Here is a 22,905-nt window from a genome sequence, read left to right as displayed (position 1 = left end):
ATGTTGCAGAAGTGATTCTAGCTTGGTACCGGGCCTAATTTCTCCAAGTTTGGAGGAAAAAAATCCCATGATATACTAGTATCTATTGACATACTTTCCCTGACATAGGAACGTTGATGTTGCTGGGAATTTTGGATGGTTTTGTAGTTATACTAGTGACAGTATTTTTTGTTATAGAACTTGGATTGTCATCAGAGCTACTGCACCTATTCGAATGAACTGGAGAAATCTGTAGATATATAAAGAGTGAGATGACGTTTGCTAAATCATAAGGCAATGCATGCTAGAATTTTCTATAGTTTACATTACAAGGAAGAAAATAAGGCTTAGAGACACTCACAGAAACATTAGGATTGCTGCCATCTGGTTTCACTTCGTTCTTTACAACTGCGGTGTCTGAAATTCCTTCCATTCTTTTATCATCCTTCCCACTCTAGCTTCTTCTCTTGAACGTCAATGATATGTAGGTAGATGAAATGGTACTTTCAATACCACTATCCTTGGGATATCTCGGCATAAGTTTTCGAATACCCTATTTATAACTTTCAGCTTCACCCCTTTTAGGCATGCTGTAACTCGAGCTACTTTCCACATCACTCTTTTGAGGCCTGTAAATTGAGGCTCTTCTAGCTAGCCTCTCATTCAAGTTTCCCCTTGAAGAATTGAATGAATGAGACTTTTTGCTTTACCTCTTTTTCATTTGACCATTAATTTTTCTTTCTTCAGTTTTGCAACTATGGTCTGCTGTCCCTTCACTTGAGCTTCGTGTTGAAGAAATTAAAGATTGAGATTTTTCAATTTGCTTCTCCTTGATCATAACATTGTTTTCTTCTTTTATCATACTTTGAAAATCCAAAAAGAAAAATAATAATAAAGTAACAAGCTGTTACTCTAATATCCGTTAGAAAAATTAATTCACAAAAATTAAAAATATAAGGGATATTCCAGGAGATAAGAAAAGGAAAAATAATAAATTTGAACATAAAGCAATTGTATTAGCAATCAAACATGTCATTACTGAATTTGCTTATGCAACTATCTGAAAAAATTATAACTTGCATAGACCCGAAAAAAGAAAAAAGAGAGAGAGAGAGAGAGAGACAATATAATGTATATATTGCAGTAAAATAAAAATATTTTAATTGGAAACTAATTCTTGTTCAGCAGCCTAAGTTTCAAACAGTGGAAATTTAAGGGTGATTTTTCAGAAACAAAACAGTATGAGATCACATATTGCAGATTGCAGAAACAAACTAAAGTTGCAAATGAGATTCTCTGCATTCATGGTTAGATTGCTGAGATATCAACAACACTAACCCATATCCATGTACTGTTGTCTGTTGTATGGAAAGTACAGAAGCTGCTGAAATCTTCAAATAATCATCAGTTAGAATAAATATATTAGAATCACTAGTTAACTACTCTAATTAAAAATCAATAAAAATCACCAAAATCCACTAAAAGTCAAACAAGAACACAAAGCGAGTTAGCTAAGGACAGCTGTCACCTCTCTGCAAGCAAAAACTGAAATATTTTACTATACAAGTAATATTAAGTGAAACCGGAACAGAACAACATTCACTGTCAGATCCACCATGCATCAGCCGAAAACAGACATTAATTCTGACAGAAGTACTCAGGAGACTTTTAACAGCCTCATCTAAGCAATAAGCATAACTGAATCAGATAAGTGACTGGTGGAATTTATGCATATATGCACGCATAGAAGAATGCAAAATATGTATTTCAATCCCACAACTCCCACTTCTCATATATTTGAAACTAATGTTAGTCCTGACCTTTCTAACAATTCAAATACAAAATCTGCATCATACTGAACAAGGGCGAGAAGCAAAGTTTTCATATTATACCAAATTATTAAGCACAGATATCTGCAATTAAAGGAGATGACAACAAAGCTGCAATTGACTAGTCTTAGACTATTGGATAGTAACATGAATGCATAAGGCACAGAAGGCTAACAGTTTTGGCCAATTAATTTGGCTCCAAGATAGACAAATCACAGTATGCCTGTCAGCTTTGTTTAATCAGTGTTTCCTTCAATCTGTACTCATCTTTGATTTTATTCATACTGAGCGGCAGTAATAATCCTCTAAATAAGGTAATTTGAGATAATAATTAGATTGAGTGTTATCATTATTTACAAACCGTGCAATTCTTACTACTTAGGTTTTTCTTTTCTTTAAAAAATTCATTCTCTTTAGTATTAATAACAAATTCTCCTTTTTTGAATTACTCATTTTGTGATAAAAATAATAAAATACTAAAAAGTGAATGAAAGTAAAATCAACATAAAAGGCAGCAACATGATATTTTATCTTGCAGCAATAAGGAAAAAAAAAAAAAAGAACTGAAAAGAAAACATTGAAATTAAGAAAATAAAATTTGGACCGCACCCGAAGGCTGCCTACGTACCTCCTAAGGAGGAGGATCAGGTCCAAGTAGTTCTCAAATTAATCTCTATTTAAGAACTGAGTACAAATTACATGGATACTATGCTACTTGTAGAACTCTTCCATGTGATTCAGCCAACTTCCAAACATTAAGCAATCCTGTTCCATCACCGGTGAAAAAAAGACCACTAGGACCTATCTCAATTGTTCTCACTTCTCCTTTCGAAAAAATCTTGCCCCTCTCGTTGAATCTGAAAAAGAAAATGATCATTTTTGTAAGTTAATGCTGAAACTAAAAGATTTGTTAACCACAAGTAGATTACTATTGGTTATTTAGTGTACTTACGATGGTAGATCATATAGGTAAATAGAATTGTCGTTGCAAGAGCAAAATAACACCGGTTTGTCTTCTGCGTCATGCATCCCGCACAAAGCAATAGCACCCTATTACATACAATTTTTTCATCCATCAATCAGGTCGTTATACAGTTAAAAAAAAATCTCATCCAATAAAAGAATAAATAAAAACTATGAAACGCATTCCACAAGACCATCTATAAGGCATAGCATATGTTTGGTTCAAAGAAATCCAACCCCAAGTTCCGAGAAACAAAAAGTTCATACTTCAAAATGCACAACATGCGCTTGAAAATTGGAGATTATTCAACTTACATGCTCCTTCTCATGTGTATAGATCACCTCTATATTGCCCTCTTCAGTAGCAGCCCAAACTTTTATTGTCCGGTCTAATGAACAAGACAACAAATACTCATCCCAGCATATGAGAGACATCACAGCATCGGCATGACCTTTGAGCATGTGAATACACCGTAAAGTATCGAGCTCCCACACCTGGGCAAAAAAAAAAAAAAAAAAGAGTATGAGAGGGGAAACATAAAAACAAAAATATCCTTCTCGTGCAAAAGAAGAAGTAAAAAGGGAAAAAATAATAAAAAAATAATAATAATAATAAAATCCTATATACTATTTAGATATCAGATATAGGAAGAGAACATGAAGAATAACCATTATAAGAAATAAAATTGCTTCCAAACATCACTAGGATGCGCTACTAATATACAAATTCAATTAAAAACGAAAAAAAAAAAAAAATTTATGGTGCCTCAGAACTTCTATGAGTTGAACACAAACAAGATACGCATGTGGGCTTCAAAAGTTCAAATAAATACAATTTACCATCACTACCTTAATACAAGTGCTAGAGAGTGTTTAATTCCATGTTTAGCAAGGTGTAGGACTAAACCACTGCACCAAATGTTCTCCCCCCCCCCCCCCCTCTTCTCTTTCTTCTGCTCAACCAAAAAAAAAAAAGAATATAGAAATTTATGTAAAATACTAATATCAAAGCTAAACAGTAAGGTTACAAAAATTACCCTTATTGTACTGTCCATGGAAGCAGAGTAAAGCCTATCCCTTCCAATAGTTAAGCATATCACAGCACCAGTATGGCCTTTCAAAGATGTGGCAAGTTCAAAAGGATTTGGGCTTTCTGTACTCCCTTTCCATGCCAAAATGGAACCATCCTACAAATCCAAAAAAAGAAAAGGATTGGAATACTTCATTTTTTAAGATCAAAAGCGCGGTTATAACAATTAAACACGAACATTCCAACAAAAGGTGCCCTACATCAGTGCCTTATGATTAAATTTAAGAAGGGCAAACAATAATGTTGCGGCAAAAAATAATGCGTCAACTCTAAACTTCCACATCATGCAACAATTATTAGAAGAAAAAGAAAGAACCTTCTTGTTACCAGTCGTCTTATATTGGTAAAAATGTGAAACAGCTTAAATTTTAGATGCAATCCACAATTACCTGTGCCCCCGCAAAAAGCGTATCAGAAGAAACAGTCATAGCATAAACTTGCCCAACTGGTCCATTAAGATTATAGTCAGCAGCTGTCTCGATGTTCCACGCCTGCAAAATCACATACAAAACCACCCTAGCTCAAAAGCTGAAACTAACACAGCTCAATAAAGCACTCCAAGCAAGATATGAGCTAACCTTAACAACATTTGGCAAGCCTACAAATATCCATGGGCCTTCACTGATTAAAGACCCAATTTCATCACCAAGATTTATCACCCTTGTGGACTGACCAGTATGACAATCCCAAACATGTACGGTTCCATCACTGCTGCCTGAATAAAGCTTATCAGATCCTGAAGGATGTGCCACCCCGCAGACAGCCTAGCATAAGAAAACTCATGAATGAAATTCATCCAATCATACATAGGTTTACACGTTAAGCCATTATGCACGTAATTTTGTCTACATGTAAAAGTAAACACACAATAGATCCTGCATCAAAAACAGAGAAGGAAGAAGAAGAAGAAGAAGAAGTTCAACAAAATTATTACCTCAGTGTGTCCCTTGAGGTTTGCCAGCAGTGAAAACCAATCCCCACGACACCATGAATGCAAGAACTGGCACCCATCACCGTTAATACAACTGCCTGACATCCAGTAATCACATGCCTTATTTGAGCTCTTGTTAACAGTTTTATCTTCAGAAGCATCAGAGCACTTGCTGCACGCTCCTATCTCCTCTATATTCCCCGAATCTGTGCTGGTGCTGGAACTGGAGCTCTCCTCAATACTTTTATACTCAGACACACCACCTCCAGTAGCTGAAGCCAAAGAATTAATAGGATTGGGGCGTTTCCTAGGCAGATGCTTAATATCATGATTGGAACTCTTCTGAACAGTTTTAGCTTCAGATCCTGCCATTGAATTGCCTAGGCAGTAGCTAGACCTCCTCATCGACTGTCCCTCCAGTAAAACATTGGATTCCTTAGAGGTTCTACGGTAAACATTAGGAGACTCTGATTCTCTGTGCATGAACCTACACGGGTTTCTATTACACTTTCCCCGCATCCAGAAGCGACAAACAACGTTGCTATGCGCAGCACCTCCTCCAAGTCGTCTGTGAACGGTCTCAGCTTCCATGCTAAAAGGACAAAACACGATAGCAGAATGAACAAGTTGAAACATACAATCTTTGGCGATTCAGTTTTCTCTGACATGATCAAAACTAAAACCCTAATCGCAGTCAGAGAAAGCATAGCAAAAGATCCCAATATAAAGCTGTTTATCTCTTATTTGCAAATCCTTACAGTTCAGAAATAAACTGATTCCCCACAATAAACCTTAATAAAAATGGTAAAGAAAGATCCAGCCAGATAAACCATATAATATCCACACACTGATAAGGCAACCAAATCCTCATATCTACACCGTCAAAATCCACCAATTGTGGTCTGTAACTAGTTATAATGTAGAATCTTGAAATCCAATCGCCGATCCTCCAGCAAAAGCAAACGAAAATAAAAGAAAATCTAAGAATAAAACCCTAAATATCCACCAAGGACACGCAAATAAACTGGATTTGCTCATCATCGCAACAGATTCCTTGGCGATCATAGCTTCTTGGTGATCCATAAAAGGATGATGATAATAAAGAAACCTAAAATGATTGGGATGAACAGATTGCAAACCTTATTATGTATAAGAACACAGAAGATCGATCAAGATTCCGAAGTATTCCTGTTGATAGATCGGAGATCACGAAAGAGAAACCACGACGCGAAAATGAAAGATGTGTATATACTGCGTTTGGAGAATTTTTTACAATGAACTCACCGCCTGGATTATATTCTTATTAACAATTATCCTTAGGGAATAGAACTAACAAGCTATATCATACCCGCACGACGCTGCGGTTGTAATTTCTTCATTAAAATTTTTATAATAATATTAATAAATAAATTATATATTTTTTAAATAAAATTATTATTTATAATTATTACAAAATTTATTTAATTACTTACATTTTCTACACACATAAAAATATTATATATGATTTAAAAAAATTATAACACTATAATTTCATAAATTAATAAATCAAATGAACAATTAGCAATAATTTTTTTATAAAAAATCTTTCTCAATTTTCATATTTTAATTATGTAATATTGTAATTATATTATTTTCCTTAATGATAATTTTTTTTGAATTTTAAGAAAATATTTATATAAATATTGGATGAGTTAAATTTAAAAAATAAAAATAAAATAAAAAAAAGTTAAAAAATTAAAAAGAAATTACCCAAACTATGGATAACGTGGCTTCCATCCACATAATACACGTTGACTAAATACATTGTCCTGTGAGTTTTATTTTAACGCCATCTACTGCACTTTCATTTGGGATTTTTTTCCCCTCCCTTGTAAGGAGGACAGCCCGTCATCCCTCAAGGATTGGCCAACCCAGTCAAGCCGTAGGCCTATGAGATAGTGTAAGGGCACGATTGATGAGAATGAGAAGTTTGGCGGACACTTTTATAAATATGAAAAAGTCCAGGGGGTGTGATGGGTGAGACATACTGATGTCTCCTCCTGCCAGAGGTCACTATGCTCCTAATGCTCTTTAGGGGGGTGTGACTAGTTAGGCACTGGTGAGCACAGTCGGGCCTAGCTAGTTGCCGAATTTGGTGTCAAGCTCTCCACCATCCCCGGGGTCACTGGCGCAAGGGCGTGACTCTAAGTGAGCTCCCTACGTACTCATTGTACTAGGCGGCGGGCATCGTGCTCTCAAGAGATAGGAGCTCGGTGTCTCCATGAAGAAGGAGCTTCATGGACACTACAAGGCCGAGGGGCTTGTAGTGCGCCTCTCTCCTAGGCCCGAGGTTTCTATATAAGGCCGACAATGCTGCTCGGTATACGGGCCACTGATGCTACTCGGTATAGGGGAACAAATATTATGGGTTGGCTTTGGGTTCAGTCATACAGTCGGATGTTGCTTATTGCCTTGCCTTCGGTTGATGCTTGTGCCTTGTCTGCGGATGATTCTTATGCATGTACACGATGAAGAGTGACATCGTGCTACAAGGAATATCAATGCCCAATGATAGGGCTAGATACGTGGGAGACCCTCGATAAGGATATTGGAAATCCTCTTTTAGGGGGAAAGACCCTTGAATACGAGTAGGCTGGCCTAGATTGGGTAGAAGTCTAGGCGCCGCACGGGACTACTGTCCGAGCTAAGAAGTGGCCCCATGACACCTTGGACCCTTGCCGATGTACGGATTGATTCACTTAAAAGGGCAAAAGGGAACTTTCACTGTACTTAGAAACAGTAAAAGCGTGCCCACTTTTAGTATAATAGAAGCATTAAAACCCTCCGCACACTGCTGCTGTGGACATTTTTTATTTTATTATATTAATATAGTTAATAAATAAAATATTTATACTAAAAATATATTAAATTCTGTTTTATAATAATATAAAATATTATATTTATATTTTGTAAATAAAATTATTATTTATTAATAGTTAATAATATTTAATATAAATTTAAATAAAATTAAAATTTAATCATTACATATATTATGTATTATTTATGTATACATATTCTAATTTAAGATCAATTAATATTAATAATATTGTCACACCTTACCCCTCCGTAAGGCATAACATGATCCCGTAGAATACTTAATGAACTACCGAACTTCACCTACCGATAACTCATTAAGTACCCTACAAGGGATTTTAAAACGATTTTCTTACATTTTGGAAGTGGTGAGCATTTTAGTGAGAATTAAAAACCATTTATTCAAAGTTTAAATATTAGTAAAAAATTTTATCCATTTTAATTTTGCCGCAAATTTTATAAAAATTTTGACAGAGTTCCCTCTGTATTTTGAGAAACCAGTTCTTCAAAGACCTGTAAAAAGCACTTCCAAAAATATTTCACAACTCCCAACCACCAATACTTCTCAAATCAACTCAATACAAGGCACTTCAAATAATTTCCACAATTTAATCAAATTTGGTCATCACAAAATTTTTAATACTTCATTAACAAGGCATAAAGCAGAAAATTCATATTTACAAATATTAAATTTACAGAAGCAAATCCAAAATAATATTATTACAATTTATTTACAACTGCTCAATTTACATTGATACTTATGACATTACAGTATTTACATCAAAATAACCATAAGGGTATAAAACAATACCCGTACAAAAGGGATCAAGAAGTCTTGTCAATCCCGCAGCTCACTCTGCTGCTTTCTCCTTGCTCTTATCTGCGACAGTAAATTAAACTATCACTGAGTATAAACATACTCAGTGATGCACAATAAAAATTTAAAATGTGATACATAAATCATTTATTGATGAAACATAATTTGAATACTTCACAATCACATTTCACAAATATCAAAGCTCATAACAACTCATTTTGTCAAATAATATATTAAACACAGTTTAGTCAAATAATTTCATAAACACAGTGTTGCCAAAATCATACACAACTTAAACCATGACACAAAATTTCCGATCAATGCCGCGTTGTACATCACGACAAAGCAATCTACAACCCTATTAATCGAAATCAATGAGGGAGGTGGCTAGCTAGCTAATGAGTACTCATCCGATCTACAACCTCAACTGGCAAGCCAGAGATGGAGGAAAATAAACGATCTCAACCCCATAAATGGAGGAGGAAATGTGATACTGTCATGCTAAGTGTGAACATAAAATCCATTTCAAACATTTCATTCAAATATTGCATACAAAAATCAAATTAATTTCCAAAGTTACAATTTGATCACAAGGTGGCAACACAAAAGTTCATAAATTCATACTGCATGCTAAATCAATTTTTTTCAAGGATAAAATGCTTAAATAGAGTTTATTGTGCACAAACTTCAAACGAGTCGTCCCTTAGCCTCGACTCGGTTCTTCGGGTTCCTTCCCGATATTCTTTTCAACTGAAACACACAATTTTACAATGTTTCAGTACTAGAACTTAAAATAAATCCAAAATAAACTTAGCTTCACATTTACCTAGCTCTAACGTGTTAAATTTGACGTTCTTGAAATTTTGTGTTTTGGGTTACTATTCACTACACTATTCAAGTCAAATTGTTGACTTTTTAAGGCATAATAGGTATGGGAACTCCAATTTCACTCACATACCACATTTTAGTCATTAAACTTATTGGTTTTGGTCATTTTCTCAAAGTTTAGGTCATTTTGGCAAAATTGCCAATTTTCAGTTTTGTGCTCCGAAGTTGCACTGTTCCATTGGTCGATCTACTGTTGGAATTTGACAAAACTTCCTTCATAGAAAATGTTCCTTATTGTCTTAAGTGTATTCTCATTTTTGGATAACCTCAATCAGAGTTTTGTAGCTCAAGTTATGGCGAAAATAAGTTTACTGTTCACGTGCACTGTTCATACTGGTATTTTGGGTTTTGGCAGATTTTGATCTAACTTTGGTCAGTAATTTGATCAAGTTAAGTTCATAATTTGGTCTAACTTTCTTCAGATGAAATGTTCTACTATGTCTTAGGTTTCCATCGGTTCAAGAATCGCCTAAATCCGAGTTTCCTAAAAAGAGTTATAGCCATCCAAACATTACTGCTCAACTGAAAAATCTGCAGAGTTGCAGGTTTGGTAACTCAACTTTGCTCAATAATTTGAATGGGTTAATGACATAATTTGGGGTGATGTTCTTCATGAAAGTTTTAGATCTATATCTCCTCTAACCCCTGGCCAAATTTCAGGTCAATTTGACCTGTCTAACTCGAGTTATGACTAAATGAACAGTTACTGTTCATTTGGTCAGTTTGGTGCAGTGGCAGCCTGCTCTCATTTCACTTTGGTCAATTGTTTCACTAAATTTTGTTCAGTTTTTGGCCATGGTTCCTTAATGAAAATTGTGCTATTTTATGTCTATTTTCATCCCCAATTGGTGGCATATCAATTGGACTTGTAAAATTTGAGTTTTGGTCCTTCAAAGTTGACCATTTTTCATCTCACAATAGACCAAAGTCATCATATGTGCATTTCTCTAAAATTTGGTTCACAAACCCTAGCATTCAAAACCCTAACTCATCAATTTCACTACTTTGTTGCAATTAATCACACTTAATGGTTTTAATACTAATCATTCAACTAAGGAAGGTTTCTAAACTCATTCAAATGTATCATATTCATGCAAATCATACTCCTCTCAAGCTGCCCAAAAATTCAGTTTGGTTCTTCCCCCATTTTTATTTCATTTAAATCAAGTTCTAAGCTCATTTCAACCACTAGTTATGCATGTAAATGGAAAAATAAGGAGTTTGATATACTAACCTCACTTAAAGCTTCAAATCACTATCTTTAACTCCTCTTTCTTCTTGAAATCCTCTTCTCAAGTTGAGATCACAAGTTCTAGTGAGGTATTTAAGGGAGTTATTAAGGTTGGATAAGGAAAAATTAATAGTGTAAGCTTAAAGAAAAAGCTCTCATGGAGGACTTATGGAGGAAAGTGGGGTGGCACAATGGAGGGAGAAGATGAAGGATTTTTCTAATTTTTTTTTCTTTTATTTCCTTTTATTTATTTTGCTTTGGAGGACTATAAAAATCTAATTTAATAAATATTTAATTAATTCTTTTATGACATCATGCATGAGGTCATGCATGATGTCATCACCTTTTTACTTTTTGATTTTCCTTTCTTTTTTTTTTTCTATTTTACTATCAATTCTTTAATTTAATTCTCGATTCTGAAATTTTCTTTTCTCCGATTTTATTTGACAGTTAGGTAAGGAATCAGCTCTCGGGGTCAATTGACCAAATTGCCCCTCGCCGGTTCATTCCGGTTTGTAAATAATCCAATGTTTCTTCCGGCTCCCTCACCTAATTATTTGACTGGCTTAACAGTTCTTTTTCGTGATTTTCTCTTTTCCACTGTGTCCATAAGGGTCTTAAGGACTGCAGCGTCACTTTTTACGGTTCGAAATTTGAGTTTAAAACGACTTGTGATGCGTTCGAGGAGGTCACTCATCGCTGTGACTCTCGGCTCATTTAACCTCTTATGTTCTGTTTTTCTTATTTATAGTTAACTAATTAAACATTACTAATTATTTGTGTTTATGGCTTCTCAAATTGTCTTAAGTGTGGCCCTAAATTCCATTAATTGTCTGGTCCGACACCGGTCACCGGAACAGTGAAATTTACCAGGCTATGCAAACGGGGTGTTACAAATATATTATTTATTATTTACTTATTATAATAAATTGAACAAAGTATAATTTGATAATAAAAAAATTTAACTATAAAGTACAGTAATAAAAGAAGATAATAATAACACTTGTTAAAAAAGTGAATTGATTAATCCATCTAAAAAAGTATGGCATTATTTTTATGGTAATTGATCTAGAATTTAAAAGTAAAGTATATTTACATTGTTTTTAAAGATTTTTAATTATTAAAAAATAAGTTAAGTGTATTGCGATTAAATTAGATAAAGTAAATTTAAGTTTTTATTATTTATAAATCAAATTTACATAATTTAATAGACTAATAATTCAAAATAGATGCTATAAAAAAATTTATAAATATATTTTTTTAATATTTTCTCGATGAAAATAATAATAATAAAAAAAAGAATAATAATGCCAAATAAAATCTGGCTATTTTAAAGAAAAAATTAAAAATGCGTAATAAATATTATTAAAATAAATTAATAATTTATTATCATCATATTTTTCCTATATTAATGTCAAAGACTTATATTTCCTTAATGTAATATTGATTTATAAAATAAAATTCATTTTATCATAAAATAAATCATCTTAACATTAGTTAAATAAGGATAATAGCAAGATTTAACTGTGAAATTATAAAATTTTATCATAAAAAATATAATTTACGTTATAGCATAAAATTTATTTTGAAAATTATTTTGAAATTTATTATTGAATATTATTTAAATTTTAATTAATATTATCTTTTTTTTTAATTTATATTACCTAATTTACATTTGACTAAATTATAATTAAATTATATTTATTATAATTGTTGATTAAAAAATACTTGTAATTAGTTAATCACTCAATTATAATCAAAATATTATGCTAATTTTATTATTATTATTATTATTATTATTATTATTATTATTATTATTATTATACTAAGTAACTTGATTCATAATATTTCTTATTATTGCTTTTGCACCAAATCAATATATTAAAAATGATGTACCTAATTGACATTAAAGTTTTAACTTTAGTCATATTATAAAATTATAAAAACATTGCAATATGTATCCCGAATAGAATCAAAGAAATTTTAAACTATAGAACTAAAACAATAATAAAAAAAAAGTCTAATTTTATTTGGAACTAATAAATTAAAAGTATATAAATTAAAAAAATATAAATCAATTTTACAATACAGTTATAATAATTTATATTATAATAATAATAATAATTAAATTTAATTACCTATTGAGAATTAATATGTTACAATAATATAATATTATATGTAAAATTTAACAGAAATTACATATAAAATAATAAATTACAAATTTGTGTAACATATATAAATAACGTACAACAGTGAAAACGTTGACATTCTAAAAAATATCATTCTTAATTTATATTATTTATAGTAAAATAAATATACAAATAAAAACGTATTTATAGCGACATATGTTTATACCCGTTGCTAATAACATAAATTAGCGAGGAAATAAGACAACTCAAAAAGAACCTTCCAACAAAATCGACCTTGCTTCTAAAAAAAATCCAAGATTAAATATTTACAACCTAACACCAGGAAAGGGAGGAAAACGATGTCGGGTTAGGGAAACTCCGACTGGTAACGAGGAGAGATGATGAAATAGGAATAAGAAAGAAACTCTCTCTCTACCAAATAGAGAGAAAGAAACAACTCTTTTATAGGGTCTAAGAGATTCCACAAAGGAATTATGATCTTCATTATATATAGAAGTAGGAGTGTGCAAACGGTCAGTTCGGTTCTGAATTGAACCGAACCAATAAAACTAAAAATTAAAAATTAAAAATTTTAAAAATCGAACCAAATCGATTAATAAGAGAAAATCGAACCGAACTAAATCGATAAATATCGGTTCGGTTCGATTTTAAACCGATCAAATCAAAATTTATAAATTGAGCATTTGATTTCCAACTGGGTTTAGTTCAATTTTAAATCGATCAAACCTAAATCTTAGGGTTTGGTTCGATTTTCTTTGATTTCCTTGATATATATATATTAATAATTTCGGTTCGATTCGGTTTTTTTTTTATTTTTTATGAAAATAACCGAACCGAATCGATTAACCGAAATTATCAAAAATTATAAACTGAATCGAACCGATTAATTTTAAAACCGAACTGATTGAACTGAATTGACTCGATTCGGTTCGATTTTTCAGTTTTAACAAAAAACTGCTCTCCCTTATATAGAAGGGGCATGGGCCAAATCCTAAGAGACCTTTCTCAATTTCTTTTATGAGTACTTTTGAATTATTTCAGGGAAAATTATAGTTAATCGTTATATAATCATTTATTTGAAAATTTATGGATATTAACTCAATTTCCTTTTATTATTATTTTTTGTTAAGCCTTCAATCCTGACCTGAAATTCTATATTACGAGATAGACACTCAATTGTTATTCATTTAATGAAAATATTTTTACATTATTTAGTTAAAATAGTATTTTCTTAATTTTGATTTTATGCTATTTTTTCATTTTATGTATTTAAATTTAACAATAATTGGCCTGCATCATTTAAATTAACAAATTTTAATTACATCCAAACTAACACACCCCAGATGTATAGGACACTATCGATGGAAAAAAAGTATATATATATATATATATATATATATATATATAGAGAGAGAGAGAGAGAGAGAGAGAGAGAGAGAGAGAGAGAAATTATATAGACTATACATCAATTTAAGGGTGTATAAAAATAAGGTACTTAAACTTCGATTTGTTTTATAATAGAAAACTTAACTAGTTTTTAAATTATTTTTACTGATATGACACTTGTTATATATATATATATATATATATATATATATTCTCCTTGGTTAGTTGACACTTATTAGGAAAAATTTTAAATTTTTCTCTCTACTCATAATTTCAATGATTTAAATTGCATAAGTCAATACTTTAGTTACCTAAAATCTATTTATACAAAATTACCAATCCATGAAAATACTATTTTTTTTAATTTGATAAATGACACTCAAAATAAGTAACCTAAATATTAGCGGCTAAAAATCACAAAGAGTTTTATATTACAAATTAAAATTTAAATACCTTATTGTTACGTACCCCTAAATTGAGGTACTGTCTATATAAATTATCCAAAAAAATATTATTAAAATGTTAAAATAGTTTATAGAGTATTAGAGAAAAGTGGGAAAAAGAGCTTACAACTGTGTTAAAGTTATTGTTTTTGTATATCTTAAAATCCACAAAACAAATATCAATTAAGTAGACAAATTTCATTCACATTAGAGGAGAAATCATTAGATTTCATGTACAATGTATGTGATAGATTGCTAATATATATGTTTACATTTAAATATACAAGACAGAATAATATTTTTCCACTTGAAAAGAAAATTTACTAACACAAGCTGGGAAACTAGCTAAAGGGAAAATAAACAGTGATTACATCCATTTAGTTATAAAATGAAACTGGAAGACAAGATCCTTTCTGGTTTTCTGCAAGAACATTCGCTCATGTTCTTTCGGATAATTTACTTGTCAAATTTACATATAATGTATAGAAGAGTTGTCAATTTTTCAGGATTCAGTTATGGCATTTATGGCTGTTCTCTCTACATGCTTCAAGAGGATCCCATATATCTTGTTCCTCACTCTCCCACAAGCTTCTACTTCAGAATCCTCCATATTGGACTTGTCCTTGCATCTCATATCTAACCAGTCACTAACTTTCTTTACCTGATACATCATTTCAGCCACCTGCTGGCTATCAGATTGTTTGGAACTAGTTTTGCTACTAACCCAATCTAAGTAATCCTCAACATAACTCAAAAACCATGTTCTACTTTCTTTATTCAGGGAATTTGCAAGTTCTGATGATACAGCCAAAGCACTTCCCTTCATCCAATCCTGTTGATTGTCCATATCAAGCAATTCACTTTTCGGAGTACTGATACTTTCTATGGAAATACTAGTGGCTTTGATATGATCAGAAACTGGGTTAAGATCAGATTCCAAAGCTGCTTTGATCCATGTAATTGCATTTAGCTTTCTGTCAAATGCAAGTTTTGTTTCTTCCCTAACAGAATGAGGGGCAATTGAATCAGTATTAGCTGTTCCCTGAGTAATAATTCTGGTTAATGATTGAGAAATTAATTTGGCCTGAACCAAGTCATCATGAAGACTGAAAAACTTGTCTACTGATGGATGCTGCTCGTCCTCCTTGACTGAGAGAATCTCAGAGTAAATGCTGGAAAAATGACAAGAAAATATTACCTAACAAAACAGTCAACTTTTCTCATACCTGTCATTAATTACCTAAACACATTTGTAAAGCCTCTGATGGCAATTTTTATCACACTTCATAAGTTGCACACCTTAGGCAGTTGAGCGATTTCTCAGCAGCAGAAGCCTCTAGTAAAGCCTCCACAGCGGCAAGCAAAACAATTTCTCTCTGCCTTGACACCTTCTGCAAAGCATATAATGGACAAAATCCTTTAACATATAAGAGTTACAGAAAATAGTGTAGAAGTGATTCTAGCTTAGTACCTGGCCTAATTTCACCAAGTTTGGAGGAAGGAAATCCCATGATATACTATTATCTGTCGGCATTATGTCGTTTGTTGAGCTCAACGTCACCCTTTCACTGGTGGAATCTTCACTTACTTTCCCTAACATAGGAACGTTACTGTTGCTTGTAATTTTAGACGGTTTTGTAGTTATACTAGTGACAGTATTTTTTGTTATAGAACATGGATTGTCATCAGAGCCATCGCACCTATACGAACTAACTGGAGAAATCTGTAGATATAGAAAAAGTGAGGAGATGTACGTTAAATCATAAGGCAATGCTAGACTCACAGAATTTTCTATAGTTTACATTACAAGGAAGAAAATAAGGCTTAGACTCACAGAAACATTAGGATTGCTGCCATCTGGTTTCACTTCGTGCTTTACAACTGCGGCATCTGAAATTCCTTCCATTCTTTTATCATCCTTCCCACTCCAGCTTCTTCTCTTGAACATCAATGATGTGGAGGTAGATGAAATTGTACTTTCCATATCACTATCCTTGGGATATCTCGGCTTATGTTTTCGAATCTCCTTGTGATAACTTTCAGCTTCACCCCTTTTAGGCCTGCTGTAACTCAAGGTACTTTCGACATCACTCTTTCGAGGCCTGTAAACTGAGGCTCTTCTACCTAGCCTCTCATTCAAACTTCGTCTCGAAGAACTGAATGAATAAGACTTTTCGCTTTGCTTCTTTTTCATCTGATCATTACTTTTACTTTCTTCAGTTTTGCAACTATTGTCCGCTGTACCTTCACTCGCGCTTCGTTTCGAAGAAATTGAAGATTGAGATTTTTCAATTTGCTTCTCCTTGATCATATCATTGTTTTCTTCTTTTATCATGCTCAGGCTTCCTGATCTAACTATTCTCTCATCAGAGCTTGTCTCATTTGAGCTTACACCTGAAGAACTTAAATAAAGAGATTTTTCTCTTTGTTTCTCTCTGAACATATTACTAGTCTCTTCAAATACAACACTCATGCTTCCCATTCTACCTGTCCCTTCATTCAATATCGCTTTTGAATTGCTTAAAGATTGAGGTTTTTCTATTGGATTCTTTATTTCATCTTTTAAAGAATCCAATTTAGACACACCAAGAAACTTTTCCAAATTATGCATGGGAATAAGATCTTTAGGATTCCCAAGGCATGGACACCTACCTGGAAGTGGCCTAATGCCTTTAAGCAATGGAACTGGATATGCAGCCTCCAATTTCTCAACATTTAGTAATTGCCCAATATGCAATTTGTCACAAAAGACCATCTCATCTTGTTCTTGAGGCAAAGAAACATATATTGCATGAGATAAATCCGAAACTCTTAAAAAGAATCCTTGATTAGGCCAAAGATCACCTTCTCTTAATACAGGAATTATGCTTCTAATCTGTAACAACACAGGTTTATCATCTCCCAATGAGTTCTCACCAACATTCATCTCTTGAAGAAACTTTACAAGAGCCCCGGAAGTCAATTCTGCCATTTTCTTCATAAATGGTTTGTCAAAAGAAACCAATCCAAGATTGATCTTCAATTAATGAAAAGAAAAAAGGACAATGATTTCAGTTAAGTCAAGGTTGGAATTTGTCAAAGGCTCAATTGCTAAGGTCTTGAGATTATTAAGGTCTAAAAATCCGCCAATCTGAGATGTAAGAAAGTAGTTATAACCGTTAATATTGGTCGGCTAACAGACTACTATATGCGGGGGTTATTGTCTATGAAACGTGACAAATTGGACTATGTGATAGTGGGTTGTGTTGAGTTGGGCCATATGTGCAATAGGCTCTTGATTCAACTGCAACTCTATTTTTTTTCTTCTTTTTTTTAATTAATTTCATTGAAATTCGAATTTCACACCTTATAAATTTTAGAGGTAACTCCAGATAAAGCCTATTCTAATACTTTAATTACAAATCAACTGTAACTCTTAATCTATCTTTTTTCTTTCTCCTTGTGGAATCATGATGAAATGAAGAGTCTTGCAGTGTACAAACACAAGAAGGAAATCAAATCCATTGAAAATGAGAGGAGAAATAATAAAATTATCCTCCAGGGTAATAACATGCAGCCACTCAGACAAAGCATGCTTCAATACAAAGCTGCGCATACAAAGTCTGCGGCATACTGAACAAGTGCAAGAAGTAAAGTTTTCCATATTATACCAAATTTTTAAGCACAAATATCTGCAATTAAAGAAGATGACAACATAAGCTGCAATTGACTAGTCTTCTTGCATGCGTGCTCCTCCGAAGCACATACTAAAATAAGAGGTAAAAATTTATTGGTAGCATACTCAATTAAAGAGTGATTTTCTTACCTATGATGGATCCCATACGACTCCCATACTGAAAATTCAAAACCCCAATTGCGATGGAAATGCTGTTTAGTTAATCTGTGCCGGTTTGAGCAGCCTCAGTTAAAGAAGATGACAACATAGGCTGCAATTGACTAGTCTTAGACTATTAGATAGTAAAATGAATGCATAAGGCAGAAGGCTAACAGTTTTGGTCAATTAACTTGGCTCCATAATAGAAAAATCACAGTATGCCTGTCAGCCTTGTCTAATTAGTGTTTCCTTCAATCTATACTCTTCTTAGATTCTATTCATGCTTAGCGGCAGTAATAATCCTCTATGTAAGGTAATTTGAGATTATAATTATATTAGGTTGACTATTATCATTATCTACAAACTGTGTAATCCTTACTACTCAAATTTTTTTTTTAAGGAATTCATTCTCTTAGGCTCTATTTATTTCACATAATATATTTTTCTAAAAAATATTTTTCATGTTTTCTAACATTCAGCGCACTCAGAAAAATTAATTAACGAAAAATATTTTTCTAGTTAGGGAAAAACTATATCATTTTTAAAGAAAATGAATTTTTTTAAAAGAGAAAGTTATTTTTATTTTTTAAATTTTAATAATTTTATTAAAATATAAAAATACTTATATATATATATATATATGAAATAAACACATACCATTAATTTAACATTATAACCAAATAAGAGAATATTTTTTCACAAAAAAATATTTTTCATATACAAGTTATTCTTTATGAAACAAACCAAACGTCACTATTAATAATAAATTCTTGTCTATTGACATTATTATTATTATTATTATCATTGTTATTATTATTATTATTATTAGAAAAATCATTAGATATATCCCGAGTTAAATTCATATGTATGTAAATAAAAAAAAATTATAAATTCTTGTTCTCTGAACATACCTTAAAAATCTCTCAATATTTATGTATTAAATCATTCATATATAATATTTATTTATAATTTATCATTAAACTAATAATCCATTGATCAAACACCTGCCCTACAACGTAAAATATTAAGAACATTTGACTTGAATAACCTCATTCCCCATCAAATATACATTTAGGCGCGTTCTCTATTAAAAAACAGTACCAAAAAAATCTAAAATTTTGACTTGGCAAAGCATGTTGTCGTAATCATACTTGTAGATAGCATGGGGTTAATGCCATTAAGCAGACTTTGAAGGGAAAAAGTTTAATACAAATTTATAATTTTATGTAACAAGGACAAATAATGTAATATCATAAAAATGAAATTCAATAGCAGCACAAATAATTATGTCCCCTAAGCCTTTCTACATCAAATTAGATGATAGTATTTAGAAACCAAATCGTCACATGATTTGACAGCGGATTGTTTACGTTTGATGTTTCTCACCTTCAATCACACAAAATTGAAGAAAAGGAGGAGAAGAAGAAGATATCAACTCATACTAAGATATCAAATCGTACTAACATCCTGCAACAGCAATCAATTATCCGCAATGGAATATGCATATACATATTAGTACAATTGGTTCCTATTGAGACTTGAACTCAAAACCTGACAGCCCAGCTAAAGCTCATTGTTATATGCAATGCAATATTAAGCACTACACAAGCACAAACATTTATATTTAAATCCATTAATTTTTCAGAGATGTCACGCACAAAACTTGTAAATTTTAATCCATTAATTGTTCAGAGATGCCACACACACAAAATTGCATTATCCAACACTGGCTCTTTTAGTTATAGAATAGAGAATTATACCAACCAGTCATATTGATAGTTTCAACATAAATCTCTTAAAAATTACAGAAACCCAGATATAACTGCTAGCTGCACTCAGACAAAGCATGCTTCAATACAAAGCTCTGTATACAAAGTCTGCATCTTGTTACAAAGCCCCGTATGCAAACTCTGCATCTTGTCCTGCTTTTAGCGTGCCTCATACTGAATAACTGCAAGAAGCAAAGTTATCACATTATACCAAATCTTTAAGCACAGATAGCTGCAAATAAATGAGATGACAACATTAGCAGACCATAAAAGTAAATATCATAATCTGCATTTTTTTAAAATTACTAATGAAAGAGCATCTCAATCTTCTGAAGAGCACAAGTACAAATATATTTGATACAATTATCCGATAAAAGGTATATATAAATAAAGGCCACATATGAGGCAAGTTCTAAAGTTTAAACCAGTTAAATACATTTGAACTGTGAAAAAAAAAAAAAAAAGACATGAATCACACGTATTTTGGGAACAGGTTATAGCTCTACCTTGGTTTCACAGTGTTTCAACCAATGCATGCATATGTGTGAACATCTGACCATGAGAGGGACCTAGATGACTCCACAGCAACTTATTCAACGTAGCAAATGCTTCATGACAGAGCCATCTTTCCATCTTTTTTCATGTCAAGTGTCAACTACAGTCTTGTTTTATCATCACATTCAACATGTTTCAGAAGCTAAGCATGCAAGTATGATGAATTAAACATTCTAAGCAGAGAACCTAACTAGAACAATAAAACTTGATGATACAGGAAATCTCAGTAAACAGTTTATCTTAGCCTACATGGTACGAAAATTTTGATTAATTGATAGATTTTTTGGGTTTCGGACCTACGTGGAAGTTTGAAGTAAGATCAATTAATAACAGTGTTTTGATTTAATTGACATTAGAGCATGAAAGAAGGATTGGAATACAAACTGGCTGATGGAAATCTGGAAAGAAATAAAATAAGGACTTTGTATAGAAGTTTTGAATGGTTAAATTAATGATCACGGCCAGGAACATATAAGAATATAGCTCATAGGGTAGAAATATGGAAATGTAAAGGATTCAACTCTGGCTAAAAGAGAGTCAAGGCAAATTGTGAAAACTAGCAGAACCACCTGTAAAAGCAACAGAATTAAAATAGAAGGATAAAAGAATTATTTGTGGAGATTGACTGGTCTAAGACTATTAGATAGTAAAATGAATGCACAAGGTAGAAGGCTAACAGTTTGGCCAATTAATTTGGCTCCAAGATAGACAAATCACAGTATGCCTGTCAGCCTTGTTTAATTAGTGTTTCCTCCAATCTGTACTCATCTTAGATTCTATTCATGCTTAGCGGCAGTAATAATTCTCTAAATAAGGTCTTTTGAGTTTATATTGTTTATTATCACATATGACTACTTCATTAAATGATGCAGCCAAGTATAAAGGAAACTGAAAATTATGTATGTAATTTCAATTTTGTTGATTTAGATTTTCTTGTAATTCTCCCTGGATTTTATAATTAGGTCGAGCGTTATCATTATCTACAAACTCTGCAATTCTTACTACTTAGTATTTGCTTTCTTTGAGGAATTTATTCCCTTAGTATTAATAACTAATTCTCCTAGTTTGGATCACTAATTCTAATTCTAAATGGCAAGGAAAGAATATTAAGTCTTTGTAAATATTTGTATAGCCTAGTTTTTTCCTAGACTTGGAGAAATAGAATTATAAAACTGATTAGCAGGGAGCAAGAACTTTGTGTGCATGTGTGTGTTTTGTTTTCTCTCTCTCTCTCTCTCTCTCTCTCTCTCTCTCTCTCTCTCTTGTTGCTGGGAGAATGGCTTGAATGCTATGCTAGCAAGCTAGCTAACTTAAGGTGGCTTGCTCCAATGGTTTGTTTACTCATTAGCAATTGTTGGTAAGGTAAAGCAGAAATGCCTTCCACATTTTAAACTTACTGGGGCAAGGTTTTTGGAGTCCATGGAGAAAAAATGAAACAAGCTAATGAGTTAACCAGTGAACCACGCCACATCACATTAACTAGCTTGAGAATTCTCAGTGAGACTAGCAGTACCAATCTAAATGCGCCTTCTAAGGACGCAAATCTCGAAAACACTATAAATAAGGGCAAAGATTTAATCACCATCTAGCAGATGGGTAAGTGATTAATCGTGATTCCCAACAAAACTAGCCTCATAAATTTCTAAAAGCAATAAAATTGACCAACAAAAATGCTCGAATTTTATAGTTTCTTCAATAAATTAAAAAAAGAACGAAATTAATAGCAGAAATCAAAAGCAAAACCTATAAACAACCAAAGAAAAAAAAAAAGCATACTTCGGCGAGTGCGTTTCTTGTAGAGAATACGGTAACCGCACTCTCTGCACTGAATGACATCTCCTGGCTTCAAGGTGTTCTCCATGCCACAATCTTAGCAAGAAAAACCACAAAAAAAAATCCCCAAAAAATAAACTCAGCGCCTAATAATCGGCTTAATCATAGAACAGAAAAATCATAGAATAGAAAAAACCATGAATTGGCGTACCTCCACAGATGTAGCTGACTGGCTCAGGTTGAGGATCCATGAGTTCAACTCTAGGTTTAATTCGAGAGAGAATGAGAGAAATATAATGAAGACTCCTTTTCAGAGCCTGGCTGGCTTAGGTTTAGAACTTGTGAAGTCAAACGGCCACAAGCATCAGGCAAAGCCAATAAGTAATACCTAATAGAGTAAATTACTATGAGGTCCCTCAATTTTGCTAAAATTT

At 32.5% G+C, this 22,905-nt stretch overlaps 3 protein-coding genes across 4 annotated transcripts; all 3 read right to left on the bottom strand.

Moving 5' to 3' along the window:
- Nucleotides 1-2,359: 2,359 nt before the first annotated feature.
- On the bottom strand, nucleotides 2,360-6,079 carry LOC131173292 (zinc finger CCCH domain-containing protein 48-like). Of its 2 annotated transcripts, XM_058135401.1 has the most exons (8): nucleotides 5,932-6,079; nucleotides 4,796-5,384; nucleotides 4,440-4,625; nucleotides 4,251-4,352; nucleotides 3,809-3,958; nucleotides 3,087-3,266; nucleotides 2,761-2,858; nucleotides 2,360-2,665 (listed from the first exon to the last, which is right to left on the bottom strand). In XM_058135401.1, the coding sequence occupies exons 2-8, from the start codon at nucleotides 5,381-5,383 to the stop codon at nucleotides 2,515-2,517; spliced, it is 1,455 nt and encodes a 484-aa protein (XP_057991384.1). In that variant the 5' UTR covers nucleotide 5,384; nucleotides 5,932-6,079; the 3' UTR covers nucleotides 2,360-2,514. The 2 variants fall into 2 exon arrangements, with proteins under 2 accessions (XP_057991384.1, XP_057991383.1); XM_058135400.1 differs by having other exon boundaries at nucleotides 4,796-6,069.
- An 8,713-nt stretch (nucleotides 6,080-14,792) lies between these two features.
- Nucleotides 14,793-18,354, bottom strand: LOC110648688 (uncharacterized). The gene is made up of 4 exons (XM_058134460.1): nucleotides 16,395-18,354; nucleotides 16,032-16,283; nucleotides 15,844-15,951; nucleotides 14,793-15,758 (listed from the first exon to the last, which is right to left on the bottom strand). The coding sequence occupies exons 1-4, from the start codon at nucleotides 17,538-17,540 to the stop codon at nucleotides 15,063-15,065; spliced, it is 2,202 nt and encodes a 733-aa protein (XP_057990443.1). The 5' UTR covers nucleotides 17,541-18,354; the 3' UTR covers nucleotides 14,793-15,062.
- Nucleotides 18,355-20,037: 1,683 nt separating this feature from the next.
- LOC110648693 (DNA-directed RNA polymerases II, IV and V subunit 12) lies at nucleotides 20,038-22,843 on the bottom strand. Its single transcript, XM_021803020.2, has 3 exons — nucleotides 22,683-22,843; nucleotides 22,475-22,567; nucleotides 20,038-20,325 (listed from the first exon to the last, which is right to left on the bottom strand). Exons 1-3 carry the CDS (start codon nucleotides 22,720-22,722, stop codon nucleotides 20,303-20,305), a joined length of 156 nt encoding a protein of 51 aa, XP_021658712.1. The 5' UTR covers nucleotides 22,723-22,843; the 3' UTR covers nucleotides 20,038-20,302.
- Nucleotides 22,844-22,905: the final 62 nt, after the last annotated feature.

Source organism: Hevea brasiliensis, chromosome 14, assembly GCF_030052815.1.
Source record: "Hevea brasiliensis isolate MT/VB/25A 57/8 chromosome 14, ASM3005281v1, whole genome shotgun sequence".
NCBI classification, from domain to species: Eukaryota; Viridiplantae; Streptophyta; class Magnoliopsida; order Malpighiales; family Euphorbiaceae; genus Hevea; species Hevea brasiliensis.
This window is presented reverse-complemented; position numbering and strand designations above follow the sequence as displayed.